This window comes from Zonotrichia albicollis, unplaced genomic scaffold, assembly GCF_047830755.1.
Source record: "Zonotrichia albicollis isolate bZonAlb1 unplaced genomic scaffold, bZonAlb1.hap1 Scaffold_83, whole genome shotgun sequence".
Lineage (NCBI taxonomy): Eukaryota > Metazoa > Chordata > Aves > Passeriformes > Passerellidae > Zonotrichia > Zonotrichia albicollis.
Window position 1 is genome coordinate 68268 of NW_027428460.1, and position 21331 is coordinate 89598.

Consider the following 21331-nt stretch of genomic DNA (forward strand, 5'->3'; position numbering starts at 1 on the left):
AATTCATTTGAGAATAATGATAGCTAAACTAAAGCAGAGCTCACAGTAATAGAATTAAGCAGCACAAATACTCTTTGCTAAACATTTTGTGCAAGCTCCGTAACAAGTTAAGAGCTGTAACCACAGAGCTAACTGCACTGTGGGAGGCCTTCAAAGACAAGAGGCTCAAAATACATAAAATAACCTGGAATTTAAAAAAATAAAAGAGAAAGTAGAAGCACATGATTATTGCTAGCTTGCTGGTTTTGTCACAAAACTACACAGTAAACTGTAGTACACTGATTTTTCCGTATTTTAGAGCAATCTAATTTTAAATATATTGCAATATTTCAGGTGACAGGAAGCAGGATACTAGCAAAAATAGAATGTTCTATTAAGACAAGTAGTGATAGCTAAGCTAGGAAAAAATATTACAAAAGCAAAGGTATGTGAAAATGGAAACAAATTGGAAACTGGCACTTGCAAGCTCAAAACAGGTTCAGTAGACCCCAAAAAAGCAGGCTTCCCCAAGTGCTGTATTTGCCAAGAAGGAAAATGGATTTTCACTTTTCTCCTATTCCTGAATTGTTTCACAGATAGAAACAAAAATAAAAGTCAGCCTGTCTTCCTTTCAGGTTGATATTGTAATTCCAGGCATTTTTATTTAAGTGACACAGCTGGAGTCATCCAGTCACACCTACAACAGTGTGTGCAGGTTTAAAGTAGTTCTTTCCAACATGAAAGAGCAGCGCTTTACTGATATTACAAGCTTAACCCCCCGCTATTATATACGTTCTTAGTTTTAGATCAATGCAATAAAAGCTGTCCCCTGTCAAAGCTACATTTATTTTCCTGTACTAGACAATATGCTGAGTGAAAGTCACCTCCTAAATGACACAAAGTAAAAGTTATTCCTACAAAAGCCACTATTTCTGCACTCTAAAACAAAAGAGGAACTTAAGCAGCAAATAATCACAGGTCATCTTTGTTTGGTGCCCCTAATGCCACTGCCTGCAGTACAGCAGTCAGGAATTTTGGAAGCTCCATCTTTTGCTGAAGTGATACAAGTAGCTTTAAGGATATTTATGCTCAAATGCTCCTCTTACATTATTTAGTGTTTGTAAGGTAACATATCTCAGAAGTCATACTTCAACAACTGGAGTACTTGATTCATTAAGTGGATATATAAGTCTTCTTGCACCAGTCAGAAGATGGGTTTTTAAAGGCAATTTCTGCAATTACAGAACAGGCTTAAAATCTTATCAACTACTTCTTCCCTCCTTCACTAATGTTTTTATCCTCTGGAGTGAGCTCCAGACCTCACCTTCACTTTCTCAGCTGGACATGCTCTTATGCATTCAGGTCCCACAAGAAAAGAACTGACATAGCGCTGAACTGGCACTACAGCTTTATCTTTTCTTAGGGAAGTTACGTAAGTCACTCTCTTCCATTGGCATGAAAATGTATTCCTGCTTCTTGAGTAAGAAGTATCCAGATCACTGATATTAAGCCTAACTATCCCATCTGATAACAGGTGCCTTCTAATAGTGAGTAGATATAAGGCAGAACCTGACTAATAATGAAGTTTGTCCTATGTCCCTAAGTGCTAGCTCTAAAAAGTTCTATACCTACAGCACCCATCAAGTCCACAGCAAGCTTTTCGGAATGAGATACTCATGTCAAGTACGATGAGAAACACGTATCCCAGATAATCCAAACAAAAGAACCTTCCAAGGCTATGCCAAGTTCTCCTTTGGAAGGGCCACCATACTGTGGGGGCCTGAATATATGTTGTATTGTAAGACCTGTGTGGGTCTGAGTTGCTCCAAACGAGCTGCAGCGAAGATTACAACAACTGGTGCCCCGTGTGAGGAAGAACACACAACCAAACATTGAGAGAAGGTATGGAATCCCCTGGACAGCCGAGAGCTGTGGCAGCCTGAGAGCTGGGACTTTGGAATATAATATGGCCTTTGAATTAAGGAGCTGTAGCAGCAGAAAGCTGTAAGAATATGGCCTTTAAAGAAAAGAGCCTTGGAACATCTAAAGACAGCCGAGAGCTGTGGCAGCCAGAGAGCTGGGACTGTATAGGGATATGTATATATTCTATGGTTGTATCTAAGACAGCCGAGAGCTGTGGCAGCCTGAGAGCTGGGACTGTATGCGTATTGTAATTGTATAATTGTTAAAAGAAAAGGGGGGAAATGTGGGGGCCTGAATATATGTTGTATTGTAAGACCTGTGTGTGTCAATGTGGGGGCCTGAATATATGTTGTATTGTAAGACCTGTGTGGGTCTGAGTTGCTCCAAACGAGCTGCAGCTGCAGGGTCCTTAGCTGGGCAGCAGCTGTAGCTCGTGAAGGTAACTGAGATAAATAGGGGTGGGTCAAGAGCCCAGGAGGAGCCCCTGAGAAGGCAGGAAGGACTGTGCTGCAGAGAACGGAGAAGAGCCCCAGCAGCGAGGCAAGAACAACACTGCAGTGAAGATTACAACAACTGGTGCCCCGTGTGAGGAAGAACACACAGCCAAACATCAAAAGAAGGTATGGAATCCCCCATACAGCCGAGAGCTGTGGCAGCCTGAGAGCTGGGACTGTATGCATATTGTAATTGTATAAACACTGCAGCGAAGATTACAACACCATACCTCTCTCTTCAGCTGTTCAACAGCTGCATCCCTGTCTTTTTGGGTGTATTTAGGCACATCTATAACAGCATCCACAGCAGTGTTTGTGGAAGTAGCAAAAGGGACTGGGGGAACATCACTGCTCAGGAAGCCCGGAATTAGGGGATCAGTCTGTAAAGAAAAGAAAAATGCAAAGTTTAAACAGATTCTTACTGTCATACCACTGATTAGGTGCATGCATGTTATTTGAAGTCAGTGTAACTCACACCAGATACCTGCACAACTTTTAGCATAAAACTTTCTTACCTTGAAGCTGACCACATAGCTCTAAGAAATACCTAAAACGTAGAACCAAAACTATTACCCACCAATTACAGCTATCAGAGACAAAGAACATGACATCATGCTGTTCCTCACAAGCAAGAGATGATTTCAGGATGAGCTGCTGCAGGCAGATCTGTTCAAGCTGTAAACCATAGCTGCAAGAGCATCCAGCTTCACCTAAGTGCTTTTCATCCCACGAATGCAATTACAAAACAGCTTGCCTTTTGAAGCTTGACTTGCATTTAAAAGGATTGCTTGATTAGAGCATTCTTAAAAACAGCTCAAATTCCCTTAGACCGTGTGCAATGGCATCAGCTTCCACAAAAAATACTTTTAATACTTAAAATGTTCATCACAAAGTTCAACTTCAATATAAACGAGTATCCAACCTGATTTAAAACAACCATTTAAGTAAACATTTATCAGATTCTGCAATCCCTAAAATACCCGCCTAAGTCTTAAATTCAGAACCTAGTCTATCCCCCCCTTCCTAAACTATCAACATGAAGCCTGATAGCATTCCAGACACCCTTACAGAAGTTGTAAATGTCCCCAGAAGATGTAGTCCTTTTGCTTTTTCGTCACTCTCAAGACTTACCAGAGGCTTTCCAGCTTCCTCAGGCACTGTACTTAAATCAGCAACAGGCCTAAAAATGAACAAACATAACACCATTAAATTCAAGTGCTGTCTTTCTTTGCAAAGCTCCTGTACCAGCAGCAGTCAGTCCAGAGGCTGGGCAGTGATTGTCTCCCTGTACCCAGCACTGGTGAAGCCACACTTTAAATCCTGTGTTCCCTTTCAGGCCTCTCACTATAAGGTCATGAGGTGCTGGAACATGTCCAGAGGAGGGCACAGAGCTGGGGAAGGGTCTGGAGCACAAACCTTATGAGGAACAACTCAGGGGGCTCAGCCTGGAGAAAAGGAGGCTCAGGGGAACCTTCTCACTCTCTACAACCTGAAGGGAGTTTGTAGTGACATGAGGGTCGGTCTCCCAAGGAACAAGTCTGGATGAAAGAACAGCCTCAAATTGCACCAGGGGAGGTTTAGATGGGATATTAGGGGAAATTCTTCACTGAAAGGGTGGTCAACCATTGGAACAGGCAAGTCACCAGACCTGCAGTTATTTAAAAGATGTGTGGATGCTGCACTTGGGGACATGGTTCAGTGGGGAACTTCGCAATGCTGGGTTAACTGTTGGACTTGACAATCTGAAAAATCTTTTCCAAGCTAAACAACTCTGATTTTATGTAAAGTCAATACCTACCCAGGATGAGATGGAGCTGTGATGATTCCCTTACTTAATTCAATAGTACCATCAGAGTACCGTGGTTTACTTGGACTGTCTATCAACAGAGGGTCAAACTTCAAATACAGCGACTGTCTCATCGAGGCTGATTCTTTGAACTGAAGGCGGGAAAGAGGCATAAACTGACAGATCTGCTTCAGAGCTCAACACACACATCCCACCCACACACAAATAATCCTCTGAAGAGTGGGTGAGCCTATTCTTCAGTGGCCAGAGCACTGTTCTCAGGAGGAAAATTACATAAGAGAACTCCATGCCCACATGCCTAAGTCCTTATGTCATATGAAGAGAGCTCAATCTGCTCACAGACTGAATCAAAAGAGCAAACATCAATGAACTATTCCCAACCAGAAGACACAGGGAAATAGTATTACAAGCTGAAAAAACAGTGTATGCCATTTTCTCTTCACTTATAAAATCATATGGACAAACACAGCATGACTAAAACAACTTCAATTCAGTGCATTCACTGCTCAGATATTCTCCTGCTTGGGTCCAGAGTAATAGTAAGAATAACTAAACTAATTAAAACATGACAAGCCTCACTTAGAGACAGATTTTCTGAAACTGGCTGTAAAGCAAAAGAGCTTAGAAAAACTTTCTAAAACAATGATCCTGCACTTTTAAAGCATCATCTTCTAGCAGTTTTGGCCAGAAGTGAAACATCATTCACCTCAGTTTCAGTGCTATTAAAGAAAAATAACACCTCTGCACACTGACAGCCAGAGACCTTTGAGTTTTAGTTAAATTGCTTATAACTACATTTTCTTGCACCATCACCCCTTCCCCAGCCTTGTCATCACATTCCTTTGGAATACCTGACAATTTCTGTGGACAATTCCAAGTGAAGTTAATTCATTAAAACATTTAAGGCTTGACACTTTCATCTTTGCTTTCCTCACCACACTGACAGGAAGGTAAACAAAATATTTAACATCCTACTTACTGATGAAGACCCAGACTGTTCCAGATAGTCTATGTCCATTCCAAACTCTGGAAAATGAAGAAACAATACAATGAAGATGCAATACTGCCAAATTGTTCCAGCACAGACACAAACAAACACATGTGCATAAAACAAATAAATCCCTGCTCTCAGTCTCAACTTCTAGCTCTTCATTGGTTAAAATGACTTTCTATCCAGACCTGAAAAAAGCAAAGATCTCTAAGCTATGCAAACTTACAACTTCCATTTGTTCCCAAGCACTTGTAGGAACACATAGGGTTTAACGCACAGTTGAAGGACTGTTGTTTCTACAGCTAAAGCAACAACTCCGATATTCTGTTACACACAAGGCCCCATGAAAGAGCCCTGTGAAGATTGTCAATCTCACCACTAAAATTAGCACACAGCTCAGATTTGAAGGATAAGTTATAACCATTTCCCAAATCAGTGATTCCACTCCAGTGTGAAGGTTAAATGACAGAGTGCACTGCAGCCAAACCGTTTGCTTATCCTTCCACACAATGCTCCTACCAGGAATAGCCCTTGCAAGTAGTTAAATCACAGCCATGTAGGAAGCTCTCAAGACAAGCATCCTTGTCAGGAAGATCACTCAGCACTCCTGGTTTCATACTGTGGTGTAAGGCCTGCAGTAACCTACAAGTCTCACAAACACAGGTGTACAGCTCTCAAGCTCTCAGTTTACAAAGCCCTTAACACCAGGAATTATTTTAAGGGAGCAATTTTTCAGCCCAGAAACTGCCACTGATAAAAAGACAGCTTTTGTACCAGCCTAAATTCGATCCTCACAGACCACTGAATTCTAATAGCCAGCTTTCTCATCTTAGCTTAAACCAGAGGAAGTTAGAAATAGGCTTAGATACATTTCCCAGCACTGCTAGTCTTTGTGGGGTCTGGAGTCCTTTCAGAAGGGCAAAATGAGAGAAAATACTATCCATAATAGAACTTAAGTAGAAAATCATCTATACACTGAAACAATACATTTTCAGTCTGTCTAAAAGAAACGCCTTTACCTTCTGGTGATGGTCTAAAGAGCTCTTCCAGTTGAGCACCAGCTGTCTCATCTGCTGTGCCTTCAATTCCAGGGTAACTAGGTTTAATTTCTTCTGCAGCCGTTGACTTTTTTCCGCTGACAGTGGAGACCAAATTATCTTGAGATGAAGCAACCTTAGCTGGAGATCTTTTAGATGGTGTCATTTGCTTCTCCTGGTACGAAAAACAAAATCATTCTAATTGTTAAAATAATTATTTTTAAATGCAACGAGAATCATTTTAATGATCAAATTGGTTTGTCATAAACTAACTGGGTAGCCAGTATAAAAAAAACAAGAATTCACAGGCATAAAAATTAAACTACCCGCAGTGAGCACAGCTCAGGAGCCACTTTTCTAGAAGCCACACCTTTATGTTTGTCCTTACATGCAATTGCTGATCAAAAAAGATACTAAATACCAAGGTACCAATTGGCACAGGTCTGCACAGCTGGCATTCCTTCTAGAGCTGCTGAAGATGCAAAAACCCACAGACAAATATTCTCAGACAAAATATCAGAAAAAGGTTTCATAAGATTAAGTTTTAAGCCAAAGAATTCTGTTTCATGGAACAACTTTGTAAGATCTGTCTGTCTTTCCTATGCCTTACCTCTTCTCTTTTTCTTTTCCCTGGAAGTTGAGTTTCCACTTCACCTCCCAGCTTCTCTTCTTGAACTTTTGGTACATCTCTGGCCACACTCTGCTCAACAATTTCCCTAAAGAAAACAAACAAACAAAAACATCAATATTTACATCACACAGTTCACATTCTGTATTATCAGATGAACTGAACAAAGGTAGCTTCTTTGAGAGATTCTACTGCAACAGCACAGGAAAGTTTAAAGATGGTGGGTATGTAAATTCACTGTCTTGCCTGGTGACAACTTAGGTGACAGAAAGCTCTCCCACCATGAGAAGCAATGTTTCCTGGGAAGCAGAAAGTCACAGCAGCATCATTTATTTCTATTCACTTAACACTGCTCTCTTATTTTCATTTGTTAGGCTCATTGCTTTTTTTAAGTTAAAGATAGGCTCTTTGTTTAATTAAGAACAGAATTACAAGCAGCCTGCCTCCCTCTCCATGGCAAAGTTGTGATTATTGGTTTGAACTTCATTAAGGAAGTCCAATGCTCCACTTATGCTGTCAGCAGTAAGTAAACTTTTCACCTTGGTAAACACTAACTGATCATGTTACACAGGGAGCAAGAGTGCAAACACTTCTGTCAAATGAACAATTTGTGCCAGTCTAGTTCTGGCAAGCACCTGACTGTCTATAGCAACATTAATAACCGGACTTTCTAGGAAAGGTAACAACATATTCCATCACCAAGTAAAAAATCTGTGCGCTGCCAAGAAAAATGCAGCTTCAGAACCAGATCTCTTTTTACTAGAGATAGCATTTAGATACAAAGAACATGCACAGAAGAAACAGCAGAGTTCAGCAGAGAACAAAACTGCCTGATCCCTTCCCATGCTGCACCATGCACAACACTGCTGCCTACTTCCCCGTTTTATTTACAGACAGTAGCAGTCTGATTCTCCACACTTTAATCTTGGAGAAGTGGGGAAAGCACCTCTTGAACAATGCTCTTTCCACCTAAGCCTGTTCTCTCCCATTCTCCCAGACTTAAGAACACCTTTTGCCTAAAGATAGTCATCTCAGCAGTTTCCTTCCCCAATTATGAACTTTCCTGTTGCAACATTAATTGGTGTTTGTTTGTTTTCAATATGACAACTGACAGCAAAATAAAACAGCAAAAATTCAACTGTCACCTAAACATCCAAGGCTTAAGAGCTCTGGTACTTATGAGACATAGGGAGATCAACCCCTGAAGTTAACCAGTGCTCTTAAGCTACCTGTTCTACACAGCCTTGATACCTTATGCCAGTCATCCCTGGACACTGCTGCACTCAGCACAGCATTTGGACATTGCCATTTGGACACTGCCCTTTCACTAGGCAATGAAACACTGCTTAGGAGAGTTACTGACAGTCAGCAGCTCAAACACAAACACAGCTTGTGGTACCATCTTCATGCAGATTCATCTGAATCATGATAGACTCAAGTCTGGGACCAAACAAAGTCATGATTCAGGTCCTCCCACACTAGTCATTACTCTGTCTGGACATTCTGGGAAGTATTTCCCCCCCGAAAACATACACCACCATTTGATTTTGGAGGGCCTACATACAAAACCAGACCCTGAACTTCAGGCACTCTACATTCTGTACAACAGCAGATGTGACAAGCAGAGCAATACACAAGAAAACACTTCTCTGGTAAGAGAAGGTGCAAGATTTTCTAGGGCAAGATACAGGTTACAGCGTTTATGTACTCACTATTGCTGAATATTCTACAAGTTACTGCTGCCCACTTTATTTCCCCAAACTCCACACAACTTCTGAAAGCTTAGCCTCAGACTACAGAGAGTTACGCCATTACTTCCTGAAAGAGGATTTCCTCCCATTGTTTTGTCCCTCCACAAAGTTATTATTTCTATATGCCATCCTTATCTGCTGCAGAACAGAACATGATTAAAAGGCATTCACTAGAAACTCCACTTTGCTAAACTCGAAAGCAGAGGCGGGAGATAAGAGCTGAAGAAGTTGTTCTCACCCGGTTTCAGCACCTCTTCCCAGCAACAGCTCAGCCCCAGGCTGCGACTACTCGGGTCCCTCCCACTTTCCTTCAGCGTTTAACCTCATAAATGCCCGGCAGGAGCGAGACACCTGCTCGGAACGTCAGTCCAAAGTGACCCCGTTCAGCAACACGGAGCCTTTTCACCGATTTGTTACAAACAAATCCCCACATTTTAAAACTAGAGAGGGCATGTTCAGCACAAGCAGTGCATTGATGCAATCGTGCCCTAACTAAAACAATTCGGTGTTGATCCTTTAAACTCACTTGAGCTTCATAAGTACCAAGTCTTTGTTTATTTGTGCAAGCAATGAATTTGGGGCATAAATACCATAACATTATTTAGTTGCGGTGATTAGTTCAGAAATAGCTTTCTGAACTAGACTGTACATGGAAATAAACAGTTGAAGCAAACACATACACTTAAACGTTTAAGTGTTGCCATCTTTTTGCTGTTCTCCCCCTTCCAACAACAAAAACAGGGATCAAATGAAAGTGCTGGGCAGTTAAAAATAAATAAAAAGGTGTATTTGCTTGCAGAAGGCAAAATTAAGACCTGAAACTTCTTGCTGGTGGGAATTACAGAGGTCAGACACCTGTACTAGTTTAAAGGGGGGCTAAAAGGCAGTAACAAAATTTGCATTTAATATTGTCACGACTCCCCCAAATTGAAACATTACAGATTTTATGCTCTTCTACAAACAGCTACTATGAGCCACTTTGAGACTCAGGCTGCTAGACTATAAAGGCACATAAACATGTTTACACTTGTGACTGATGGTATATTCACTTTGTGCTGCTAGATTAAAGAAAATCTTCATATCCCCTGGCTCAAGGTGTCAATTCAATCTAACCCTTCAGAAGATTTCTCTTTAGATTTAGTCCTCAAGATACAACAGTACTTAACATACAAGGTAAGATATTTGAAGGCTTAGCTTCAGAATAGTTGTATTCTCACACAGAAACCTTACATCAAGTAGACAATACAAAACTGTTTCTTACAGTATCTCTTCTCAAGCTATTTATCCATACCATTAGTTAACTTAATGAAATCAGTTACAGAGGAGTTAGGAATAAAGTTCAATAATTACTATTACAATCAAGATAAAATTTTCTTAAAAGTATTGACAGTTATCTTTGGAAAAGTTCATGCATTGGTCAATATTAATTTTGTTCATCTTGCATAGTTTATATCTTGCTATACAATATTATACTTTAACTATACAGGATTACATTAGGGAAAGTTAACTTGAGCATGCCCCATATGGATAACACTACTCACTCATTATCAGAGGGTGCAAAAACAACATCATCTGCCACATCTTCACGGCAGTCGTCAAGTGCAAAAGTCGTCCGAAGTTTGTCTGTCATGGCAGGACTCAGGATTTTTCTAGCGCGAGGAGGATCTCTTTGAGGAGTTTGAAAGGTTTCCTTTGAGAAAGGGGTGGGGGGGGGGGGGGGGGAAAAAGGAAAAACATGAGCCAGGACTAACAGCTTCAAAGGGAAAGTTGGAAGCATGGAAAGGCTTCCCAGGGAAAGGCCTGTCTCAGGAGACTCTGGAGGATCTGAAAGCAGCAGTGCACAGCCCCTTGGCTTTTGGTAGGGGCTTGAGAAGCTAATTGTGCCTTCCCCAGCTCACACTCCAGCCTGCCTGTCCTCTAAAGGCAGCTCTGTCACCTGCAGCGCTTCCTCCCTCCCAGCCCCTTCAGCAGCGGCGTTCAGCCGCGTCTCCCGGAACGGGGCACCCGGCTGAGCAACACAACTGCTCCTGCAAGGGCCACATGAGACAGATGGCAATCACCTGTTCACTCCCACGGCCTCATGACTGCATTGCACACCAGCTAACAGCAGAAACCAATGTGGTTACTTCGGGTGTGTTTGGGATCAGAGTCCCGGATCAAATCAGCCTTTTCCTGCACTGTCTGAGCGTATGCTGCTCTTGTAAAGCACAGAGTACTTAGGAATCCTTTGCAGCAGAGACATTATTGGTATGCAAATGAGAAAAGCATCATTAGAAAGGTATTTCTGAAATATTCTTCTTACACTGGACATGCACAAGCTTTAGTAGATTGTTAAACACTGATCTATCTGTATTAGTGTCAAGGACTTGAAACTAAAGCCTGGGCTGCTACCAAGAATAAGGATGAAAATAAATTAGAAATAGAGAAAAAGCACATTTAAAACACACCAGGCAAGACACCATGTAGTACTTGACCTCTGCCTGCTTCTTATTCCCATTGGAGCCATTGCTGTTCTTAAAGGTTTAACAATAACACTCAGGGATGCACAGCTGCTTTTGAAAAAAGAGCTAGACAGAAGGCAAGGAAGATCTAAACATAACTACTGTCCATGAAGGATGACACCTGAGAAGTGCAGTTATTCATCTGGAAAACTGCTATCAAAGCAATTTATTTCACATGAGCTGATATAGTATCTTTTGTCACCTGTGCAAGATAACCAGTATCAAGTGGAAGAGACTCTGGGTTTCTGCAATGTGTAACCATTCTAAGGGATCTCAAATGCTTGATTTGACCAAACATGTCATCCTTCGCCCCTTTTTCCATCATATATTCAGGATTAATCTATACATCCATTTGTGTTCAGTGTCAAAGTGGTAACAAGAACGCTTGGACTGAAAATTTTATAGTCATGTTTTCAATCTCCTTACCCCTCTGTATTTAAATTTCTTTATAGAAGCCTCCAAACATTTCTGCACATTAATATAGGCATTAATCCTTATGGGAAAATTTGCTTCCTACTCCCCACAGAATTCAGCTGCTTTGTCTGCAAGTCTGACAGCAGCACTTCCAATCAGCAATGGAATGCAAACAATAGCTGCAGATGCAAAGGCATGCAAAGCATGCCAGTATTAGCTATTCCTTCATTCCTTCTTTATTCATCATATTAATGCTTCAGTTCAGGTTGGTTTCTGGATTAAGTATTTTTACATTAACCACTTGTAGAACATGAAGTGAACTTCATTGCTTTCGTTATTCCAACCTAAAATTGAGACAACAGATGAAGCAAATCTTTACAAACTGTATTTTTTACTGTAATTACTTTAGAAGCAAGCCTAGGATGTGGTAAAGTTGTCAGCACCTTCTAAAACAAGCTCCATACACAGGGGAGGTTTGTTTGGAGACTTTTTCAGCTTTGTTGTTGAACTACTTTGGGCACCATTGCTAAACCAAATAAATTGAAACCATATACATATACCACTTTAGATAGTAAATCTAAAAATCAAATTTCTTTCTAGGATTAAAAGACTAAAAGTAATTAGTAACTTTATTTTAAAAGTTTGCAGTCAAATTTTGATCCAAATAATATTTCTCAAGTTCATTAGCTAGCAGCTGTGATAAAGTGAAAGGGTGGCCTTACTCATATCTTTGTTTGAAGTAATCAGCATCCAAGGCAAGCAGAAAGTTTTCCCACTCTTGCAAAACAAAGCTCAAGGCCAGGCTGCATCGGGCTGGGAGCACCTGAGTTCCACCCATTAACCCCCAAGTTTCTGACTTCAGCCTTAAATTGACAGAAATAAACCTCAAATATCTTAATCTGAAGCTCTCAGAGCTGCCCCAGACACCCCTAGAAAAGGGGATAGCCCCGGTCCACAGCACTCAAGCGTGAATTTCACAAAGGAGTCGCTAAACTCCCCAAACACCTCAAGCTCACTGAGGGGCCCTCAGCCAGCTCCCCAGAAAATTCAAACCATCCCAAGATCAGAGGGGTCACCAAGCCTTCCACCAAACTCACAGAACAACCCCGGCACTGCAGGGTCACAGAAAGGCCCCTGAACCCTCCCCCAAGCTCCCAAAGGGGCCCCACAGCTCACCCCTATAACACCCCAAGCTCCCAGAGTGGTCCCCGAGCCTCCAACCTCACAAAGAAGTCCCGACACAGCCCCTCCCAGCCCTAAAGCGCTTACAGAGCCCGAACTTCCACGAGCCTGTCCCTCCCCCTCCCTCACAGAGGGCTCACCGAGATTGCAGCGCCCAATCTCACAAAAGGAAACCCAAACACTTCGCCCCAGCCTCACACCACCTCACAGCGGGGTCCCCAAGCCCCCCGTACCTGCCGGCAGATCCCGGGACCAGCCCTGAGAACGTCCAGCTGAGAGAGCACACAACGCCAACTACAGCCTCTCCCCCGCCGCCTCACTTCAAGCCCCACGGAAGCCCCGGCTCGCCAATGAGGGAGCGGCGTTCGAGGCGCGCCCGCCAATCAGAAGAGCGCCCTGCAGGAGGGGGCGGGGCCGGCGTCACGCGTGACCCTTGCGTCCCCCCGAGTCCGAGCCCACCCCCGCGCGGGGCACAGCGGGCGGTGCGGGCAGAGCGGCTCCGGCCGGGACAAACCCCGCTGGCTGCGCCGTGTCCCCCCGGACAGACCCGCACCGGAGGCTGCCCCACCCCCGGCAGCGTTCAGGGCCGCGCTGGATGGGGCGCTGAGCAACCTGGGCTAGTGGAAAGTGTCCCTGCCCATGACGGGGGGTGGGAATGAGATAAGTTTTAAGGTTCCTTCCAACACAAACGTTTCTATGATTCTGCAGTCTCAGCTGTTCTGCTTCATTCTTTTGCATGAAATCACAGTGTGACACCTGGGTAAACCCGTGTGTTTATCAGCAGTATTTTAGTGATTAATGCAAAACACAGCACTAGCGGGGCTGCTGGGGAGGAAGGTAACTCCATCCTTGAGAGACTGAGTACAATACTAAATAAAAGAAGCTGCACTTGACTCAGGAAAAGATCAGACTCAACAATGGGAGTCTGCTTGAATGCTTTGTTTTCCATTAGAATTCGGTTAGTCTTCTAGATATTGCAGTTGTTTAGTCTGAGTTAATCTGCAGTCAGGTGTTATGGAGAGAAAGGCATTTGCTCTGCCTGCAGTAGCACATTCCCTTCCCCTTTGTATTCACACTAGTGGGCACAGGGTACTGTAACTTTTCTGGAGAGCAACAGACAAGAGCAGAAACTTGGCAATTACTGTTCCCTGACTTTGATAACTTTCCATCTTTCCTTTTCCTGAAGTCCGTGGGAACACGTCTCCTACACTGACAATATGTGAGAGGATTTGAGATGTTTCAGAAAATGAGAGAGAGAATTCTCTGCTCTCTGCGGGACGGTGGCAGCTGTGTTCAAGAAGGAAATACTCTTATCTTTTCACAACTTTGAATTTCTGTATCAAGGCTGGTTCTGCTACTTAATGCCACCTCATGCTTTCAAGATTAGGAATTAGTAAATTGGGAGGAGAAGAGTGAATGGAATTCTCTTAGCTGTGTTACAGCACTGTGTGAATAGTTTTACCTGTGTTGGAATTGATCTGTGGTAGAAGTTGCAGTTTTTCAATCATTTGGGTGTCATATGAGACTGTTAATTCTTAGTGCAGCTTAACTGTTTTCTGTTTGGAGCAGTGAACCAGATGGATAGGTTTTTTAAAGCTTTTTTTTTTTTCCTGCTATGTTTAGCCGTACAGAACCTTCAGGTAGTTCCCAGGAACGGTTCTGCAAAGATGAGGATGTTCCTGGCTCCTTTGTATTTGAGGAAAAGCAGAGAAGAAGTGAGTGTGAAGATGAATGCAGACAGACTGCCCACTCACCTGAGAGGTATGAGAGCAAACTTCTGTGCTTCACTTAGGGAAATAATTCTGTACAGGTCAGTGCTGTCAGGTTTTTGTAGGAAATGTTTAGTGTGGAAGGGCAGTTAATACTCAGCTTTGGGGTTTGACACTTTTGCTATTGAATGCAATCCATCAGAGGTACAGAGCAATAAATATGGAAAATTTACCAGCATTGCTGAATTACACGATTTAACAGGAGGAAATGCAGTGCAATTTTTTCAGCTTCTCAGTTTATACGGCCGGGTACTGAGATTTCTTTAACCATTGCTGGTATGTTCTGAAAGTAGAGGAGCTTTTTCAGGAGCAGGAATGCCCATCCTTCATACAGTGGTGCCTTTCTGCAGCACAGCAGGGAGGATGACTGTGACATGCACTTCCCTGTTTACTGAAATATCTTGTCCTGGGGGGATGTGTGTGAAGCTCAAAATGGTTTTGCGTCCAAACTGTGAGAGATGTGTTCGGTGTTGCTCTGTGTGACTGAGGAATCCTACCTCAAAAGAAAACTTCCTCAGCAGCATATGCTGTTATTTAACAGAACAGCGGTAAACATCTGAACATAGATCAAAAGTGTTACGTGTGTAAAATCTGTTTTTGTAGTTCCTGTTCTCCCAATTCTTCTCCAGTATGGAAACGCAGAAGAAGAAACAATTTTGACTCCTCTGCGGTTTCAGAGAGCAAAAACCATTACCTGCAGATGTACCACACTGCACTGGAAAGGTATGAAATGATTCTCCATGTGGGGAGTCATTGATACCATGAACTGACTTTTGGAACACGACTGGTATTTTCCCCTCCCTTGTTAATAGCTTTAATTGTGTCCAAATGTGTGCAATGTAACGAGGAAGGGAGATCATGTCAGAATAATTGTGCTGTATGATAGCAAACATTTACAGTGCTCTGTTGTAAAATGTCAGTAGACACAGCACAGGTTGTGTTTTGTGTGTAGATTTAGGCAACACTAAGGATTGGGGCAGTTTAGTTTAGTAGACATTTCACACTAACCCTAGTGAAAATGTTCCTGCAGGTATGGTTTCTTCTCTCTGCTTAGGCCCCTTCTGAAAAATTAAGAGGAACTGTGTTACCACAGTGCATGGATTCAGACATGTTCATTTTCTTTCCAGCCTTACTGCCTCAGGACATCAGGATGCTTTTTCCAAGTGCTCAGAGTGGGAAGCCTTTGGTGGAAAAGATGAAGTAATGACAGTGCAACAAAGTATGGAAATAACAAGGTAAATACCCCAGTGATTATGTTGTTATTTCTATTTGTCGCTTTTGCTGTAATGCTGTCCTTTCCTTTATTTTTTCATCTTAATACAGCACCTTAATTAAAAGACCTAATGTTTCAGACTTGGTAATTTGCAAATGTTACCTGTCAGCCAGAAAATCTGTTTTTATCTCTCAAATAAAAAAGGATCAATGTTTTTAAGCATTTCAAGAGCACCTTTTCTGTCTCTTAATATTTTTGTGATGAAGTAACAACTTGGCATTTGCAGCAGTAGATTTTAGTGAAAAATTTCTCTTGCACTGTTGCTTCCTGTGGTGCATTAATAAGATGGGCGGTAATCTGGGTTAAACAGATTTTATTAGCAATAAGTCTTTTGTGTAATTAGATTGTCTTTGATCTACATTTGATGCAGGCTCTGAAACATGGACTAGGATATAAATATCTGTTAATCAGTGATCTTTGAAAATTTTGCCTGACAAAACTCATTAAGAATATGGCCAAAATTAGTTTTACACTTAGATTTTGGATTATAGCAATGTGAGGAAAAGGCAGCTAGAGCTTTTAAACAATTATGCTGCTGACATTTTTCTTTTGACTATTGATTTTTAATTTAAACTCTTTGAACATTAATAAGATTTAACATGCTTTCACTTTTTTAAAGTGCTAATTCAATATTTGAAAATATTTAGTCTCTCTTTGTATATAGAAGTATTGAAGAAGGAATTTCTCCTGTGACAGAAAGACTTGAAGAATAGGGATGTAGTCTGAGATCAGCAGATCAAGTCTTGGCCAACTGCTGCTGTCGTGTAAGATCTGCACTGAAAGAGGAAGACATTTGCCGTCAGCATAAGTGCAATCAACATAAGGTGAAATTATTCAGGTAAAAGAAGCATCTCTGGGTCAGAGATGGAAACAGAGCCTGTCCGGTTTCCACATAGTTGATACTTAGCATTTTTGCAGTGGTCTTTGTTGTAAATTAGGCTGTATTAAGGAGTTTATATATACAGTGGGTTGGTAATCACTTGTTCTAATTGAAAAAAAGGCTCTGTTAGTGTAGAATGTATAAAGTGAATGCCTTCTCTGTACAGCAACACATGAGTGTTCTGGGATGGAAAGATCAGTATTTAGAGCAGCATTGCCTTTACCCTTGGGGTTAAGTTGTGATGAGCTCTAACTCTCAAGTGTCAGGAACTTTATCTGTGGAAGTTTAATCTTGCTTGAAAATCACATAGTGGTGTTTACATGGTAGAATTCCACACTACCTTCCCTTTGCTAAAAGAAAGTTTCTGTCTTAAACAGGAATAAATGTGAATATATATGTGAATATATCTGGTTGATTTCTAGGGAAGAAACCTTAGTCCATAGGACACTTAAGCTATGGCAGAAATTTGTTTATTAGAATTGAGATAAAAGTTTGTTTTATAAATTAATAATGACATTTAGACAAAAATGATGCAGGGGGTTGGGAAGAATAGGCTCAGCTGCTTCCTTTTCTCTCTGTACTTCGTAGAGAATCTAGTACTGTATTTTTTCAGTAATTCATGTTCTCAAAATGTTCATATTAGTTCTAACACTTTATTTAGTATGGACAGTATGGGTTTCTCCTTTATACTGTGCTATAAGCTCAACCATATGCTCTCTTCCATTTACTGCCACTGTAACACTACAGCTTAAACGAGGAAAAGAAGAGAATATTTTGTTTTCAATGCCTGGATATAGCATGTTTATAAAATGCTGTTACCTGCTTTTTTGTTTAGGTTTCTCCAGACCTTTACAAGGATAGATTGTTTTCTGCAAGCTGTGCCTCAAGTGTAAAACTCCAAATTTCATGAAACCTGTTCTACAATGACAATGGATGTTCCTTAAAGCTTTTGTGAGGACATTCCTGCTGTGCCTGCACTGGCAGGTGACACATAATATAATGTGCATTAGATTTCAAAGGCTGCTTCAGGTGATGGATCCTGCCATTCCCTCTGGAGGTCTTGTTCCTCAGAGTGTGCTGATGCTTCACCAGTGTCAAGTCAGACTGAAATCCAACCCCTCCAACCAAGGAACCTCCTCTGCTCCCCTGGACCAGCCCTGGACCTCCAGCCTGAAGAACTGCTTCAAAAGAATGTAGATCATTTCAGCCTTCTCCAGTCACTAAAGACAAGCTGTTCAAAACTTTTGGCCTATTTATTGTTCTCTGAGATGTATTAAGGTGGCATTTGCCTAAATCAGGTGAGAGAAGAGAAAGGAAAGGTAGATGGTTTATCAAAATCAGATCCATTTCTTGCAGGGGCTGAGTGACTGTTAGAACAGCAGCACAGCTGAAATACCTGGATTTTGCTTTTATGCGTGTTGCAGCTTGACCCAAAGAGCCAGTCTACAGTTAAAAAGTAGGAGAGGATGCATTCAGTGCCTGTTGTTCGCACAACTACTGGGGATAAATGGCAGTATTTGCAGGTGTGGAGCTGCTCTTGTCCAGGCTAAGGGTTGTGATGGTGTTGGGATAGACTCTTCTTTTTCTATTCTGCTCACACTGTGTGCAGAAGTTTGAAGTGAGAGCTGTGGCTACAGTGGTTTGGACTAAAGCCACGTGCCAGTTACAAGAGTTCCACAGTCCTTGTGTAGCATGTACTGGGACACCAATGGCTGCTAGAGCTGGGGGTTGTTTCTCTGCAGGAGTTTGGGTTTGCTTTCCCTTGCTGTGGGGCTGGCAGTACCCAGGGCCAAGAGCCCATTGTGCTGCTGATTTGGAAGTAAGCTGCTTCCTCAGAAACTACTCTCACTCCCAAAATGTAATTTCCAGGCATGCTCAGGCATTTTTCCCAACACAAGGGTGTATCAGTCACACACCACAGAGCATGTGTGTATACAAGGGACACATCTGTACAGCACTTTTCTAAGAGGTAATGTTTAGAACCTTGTTGTTCCAGTGTGCATGTTTCCTTGTGATTTATGATGATTGTAAATAAGGGAATGTGTTACATTTTTGGCAATTTGCCTTTATGCAGAAGAATTAAAGACTTGAACTTCAAACATTGTTGTTAGTCTGCTTTTGCAGTTGTGTTGTCAGTTTGATTATAAAAGGAATATGTGGGTTCAGTAGTCCTTTCTTGTTTGTTCTAGGGTGTTTACTTGGTTTGGGCAGTGATTTTGGATTTTCAGTCCTTGCCAAAAGTGGAAAAGAGGAGTCTTCAGAGATTAAAATCAGACTCTTGAAGGCAGTTTACAATTCTGGTTTTGTCCAGCCCCTGGGTTTTAAGGCATTGTAACTTAGTGGGATGGAGCAGCTGAAGTCCCAGCACCATTCTGCCATGGAAAGGGGTCCTGCTGGAGAAGATGGAACTGCTAGGTGAGAGTAATGGGCTGTTTAGAAATACTTTAACTCATCTGAAGTATTTTAGGAGTATTAAGAGCCCTTAAGCATTTGCCTGTGATGGACAGGGCCTGCAGTAGATTTAGGGACACATCCATAGGATTTTGCAATTCGACAGTCCTTAAAAGATTTTTGTATTTCTTGGTTGAAGATATTAGACTAGACATAGCATAACCAGTTAACTGCCTATGGCACTTAAATTTTGGGCAGATTTATTCCCTCGCCCAGATTCTGTGTGCTTGAACAAGCTGTGCTAGCACAAGAGAAGGAATGAAACAGCAGATGAAGTCTGAGGTCTGCTAAAGTAATTTCATGCAGTGCTGCCAGTGGATGTAGAATCATTCTGTGTTCTAATTAGTAACCTCATTAGTCTAAATAGAGCACTCAGAACTGGAATGCAGCCTGGCCATGCACTTGTTTACCTACCCAACGCTGTCTGACACAGAGCTTGCAGCTGAGCTAAGTGAAGCAGAAGTCTGGCACTCCACCCCCAGTTTTTCTTTTAATTTTACCCAACTTAATTAAATCTCCCCTGCATAAATCTGTGCTCAGTTTATAATTAAACCAAAATATACCCTGAACTTCAACAGACAGGTTTCAGTTTCTTCCTAGCAGTGACAAGTATCTTCTGTTGGCATGCTTCCAGTGGGAGAATCTCCTTATAGGTGATACATTCATTATCTGTGTTTGTGGAAACCATCCTTCACTGCCAGTTCTGAAATGCCACGGGTTGTGGGTACTTTGCTTTGTATCTTAAACTCCTTTGAGGTCACAGCTGAGGATATCTCCTGCTATCTCCTCCCCTTAAATTCCCACTGCTTTTCTGAAGGATTTTTGTTGCTGACAAGGACAGAAAGATGCAGTGCAGCTGTAATGCCTGAGCTGTGTCCCAGCAGATAGTTCTGCTGGATAAACTGAATTTAATTTGTAGATTGTGTTGTGCTAAAATACAGTGTGGCTTCCAGGCTGTAGCTGTCCTCTGTCTGCCTTGCTTGGGTGTGTTCAGGTAAACGTGCTGGTCTAGCTTTTGTCAGAGCCAGGCTGAAGGGAGGGGAGTTTGTTTGTGCATGTTTTGAACCTCTGCTGTGCTTCAAGCATGATCTTGGTGCAAGAACACCGTTCTGTTTTCCATCTCAGTTTATGCTATTTTACCTAATATTCTCGGAACAGTAACACTAGCCCAGAAACCAGCCATGTTTTTCTCCTCTGTTGTCAACCCAAATCCATGGATTCTTCCCCAGGAGTGCCCAGATAGCAGATCTGCAGCAGAACCTCCTGGATGCAGACAATGGAGATTGGGCCAAGCAGTGCTGGGACAGCATTGCCACCACCCTGGAGGCCAAATGTGCTCTGAAGTATCTCCTGAGAGAGGTAAACCCTGCATTTTCCTTTTTTTTTTTCCCTGAAAACAAAGGCTGTAAGTCTGCTTAGCCACAAATAACAGGAAGTGACCAAAGGAATTTGAGTAGAGCCTTCTCGTAGTGGATAAGGTTTATTAAAGTCATCTATACTGGGGAGTGAAATCTGAAAAGCAGGGAAGAGGGGAGTGGAATAGATGAGGGTCTGGAGATGGCAGCTAAATGCTTGTATAGGAAAGGGAAAGGCAAGTGAAAAGTGGAAAGAAGAAAAGTGGAAGAGAAGAAAAAGTATCTAAAATACTTCCTGAGCAAGCAGAGAAGCAGTGGAATTGATGTTGAGATGGGAAAAAGAAAAATTGGAGTATTGTGGGATCAGAGAAAGAGTAACTGAAGGACAGAATTATCTGTTGCTCCCTGGTGCTTGGAAATCAAAGGAGAAGGGAGAAAGGAAAATACTCCAAGTGGTGCAGGAAGGGAGGTGAACAAGACCCTCAGCTCCAGGGTTTACACTTCCAAAGTGTCTGCCTTTGAATCTCTCCTGGTTTCCTTGGTGCTGAGGGCTGGTCCAGTTCCTGGGGTGGCTGGAAGTTACGGGGATGCTTCTCCTCCACACTGCAGCACCTGTCCCAGCAGGGAATCCCTGTCCCAAGCCATGCCTTGCTCTTGTTTTCCAGCTGGTCTCCTCCAAAGTGCGGCTGAGCAAACTGCAGAATGGCCTGCAGCAGAGCCTGGCCAGCTTCTCTCATGTGCAGAGAATGCTGATGGAAGAGAGAAACCACAAAGCAGAGATGGAGACAGAGTTCCAAAATCAGATTTTGGTGCAGGAACAGCAACACCAGCATAAGGTGAATCACAGCTCATGGAAATCTTTGAGTCTGGTCTCCAGGTCTGCTCAGAGAGAAAGG

General features: G+C 42.2%; 2 protein-coding genes across 17 annotated transcripts in view; one reads left to right on the forward strand and one right to left on the reverse strand.

Moving 5' to 3' along the window:
* The window catches only part of LOC141728092 (transforming acidic coiled-coil-containing protein 3-like), a 31089-nt gene extending 17992 nt beyond the window's left edge, over positions 1-13097 (reverse strand). For 3 of the 6 annotated variants that reach the window (XR_012578776.1, XM_074534413.1, XM_074534418.1), the window contains exons 1-8: positions 12941-13097; positions 10152-10300; positions 6842-6947; positions 6214-6406; positions 5183-5229; positions 4195-4334; positions 3465-3576; positions 2627-2776 (exon numbers count right to left, since the gene is read on the reverse strand). Coding sequence is in view for 5 of the 6 variants with exons in the window: in XM_074534413.1 (XP_074390514.1) it covers positions 2627-2776; positions 3465-3576; positions 4195-4334; positions 5183-5229; positions 6214-6406; positions 6842-6947; positions 10152-10240 (837 nt within the window). In the remaining variant the exon portion in view is untranslated. Of the gene's footprint in view, positions 1-2626; positions 2777-3464; positions 3577-4194; positions 4335-5182; positions 5230-6213; positions 6407-6841; positions 6948-8848; positions 9106-10151; positions 10301-12940 lie in introns of those variants that run through there. The other 3 variants (XM_074534414.1, XM_074534417.1, XM_074534416.1) reach the window with 3 other exon arrangements.
* A 38-nt stretch (positions 13098-13135) lies between these two features.
* LOC141728093 (chromosome-associated kinesin KIF4-like) overlaps positions 13136-21331 on the forward strand; it is a 34739-nt gene continuing 26543 nt past the window's right edge. For 3 of the 11 annotated variants that reach the window (XM_074534430.1, XM_074534429.1, XM_074534419.1), the window contains exons 1-8: positions 13138-13544; positions 14331-14468; positions 15080-15199; positions 15604-15711; positions 16397-16587; positions 17465-18598; positions 20310-20439; positions 21101-21271. In XM_074534430.1, the coding sequence (XP_074390531.1) occupies positions 18501-18598; positions 20310-20439; positions 21101-21271 (399 nt within the window). In that variant the 5' untranslated portion in view covers positions 13138-13544; positions 14331-14468; positions 15080-15199; ... (1 more) ...; positions 16397-16587; positions 17465-18500. Of the gene's footprint in view, positions 13545-14330; positions 14469-15079; positions 15200-15603; positions 15712-16396; positions 16588-17464; positions 18599-18818; positions 19045-19714; positions 19734-20309; positions 20440-21100; positions 21272-21331 lie in introns of all 11 variants that reach the window. The other 8 variants (XM_074534428.1, XM_074534421.1, XM_074534422.1 and 5 more) reach the window with 8 other exon arrangements.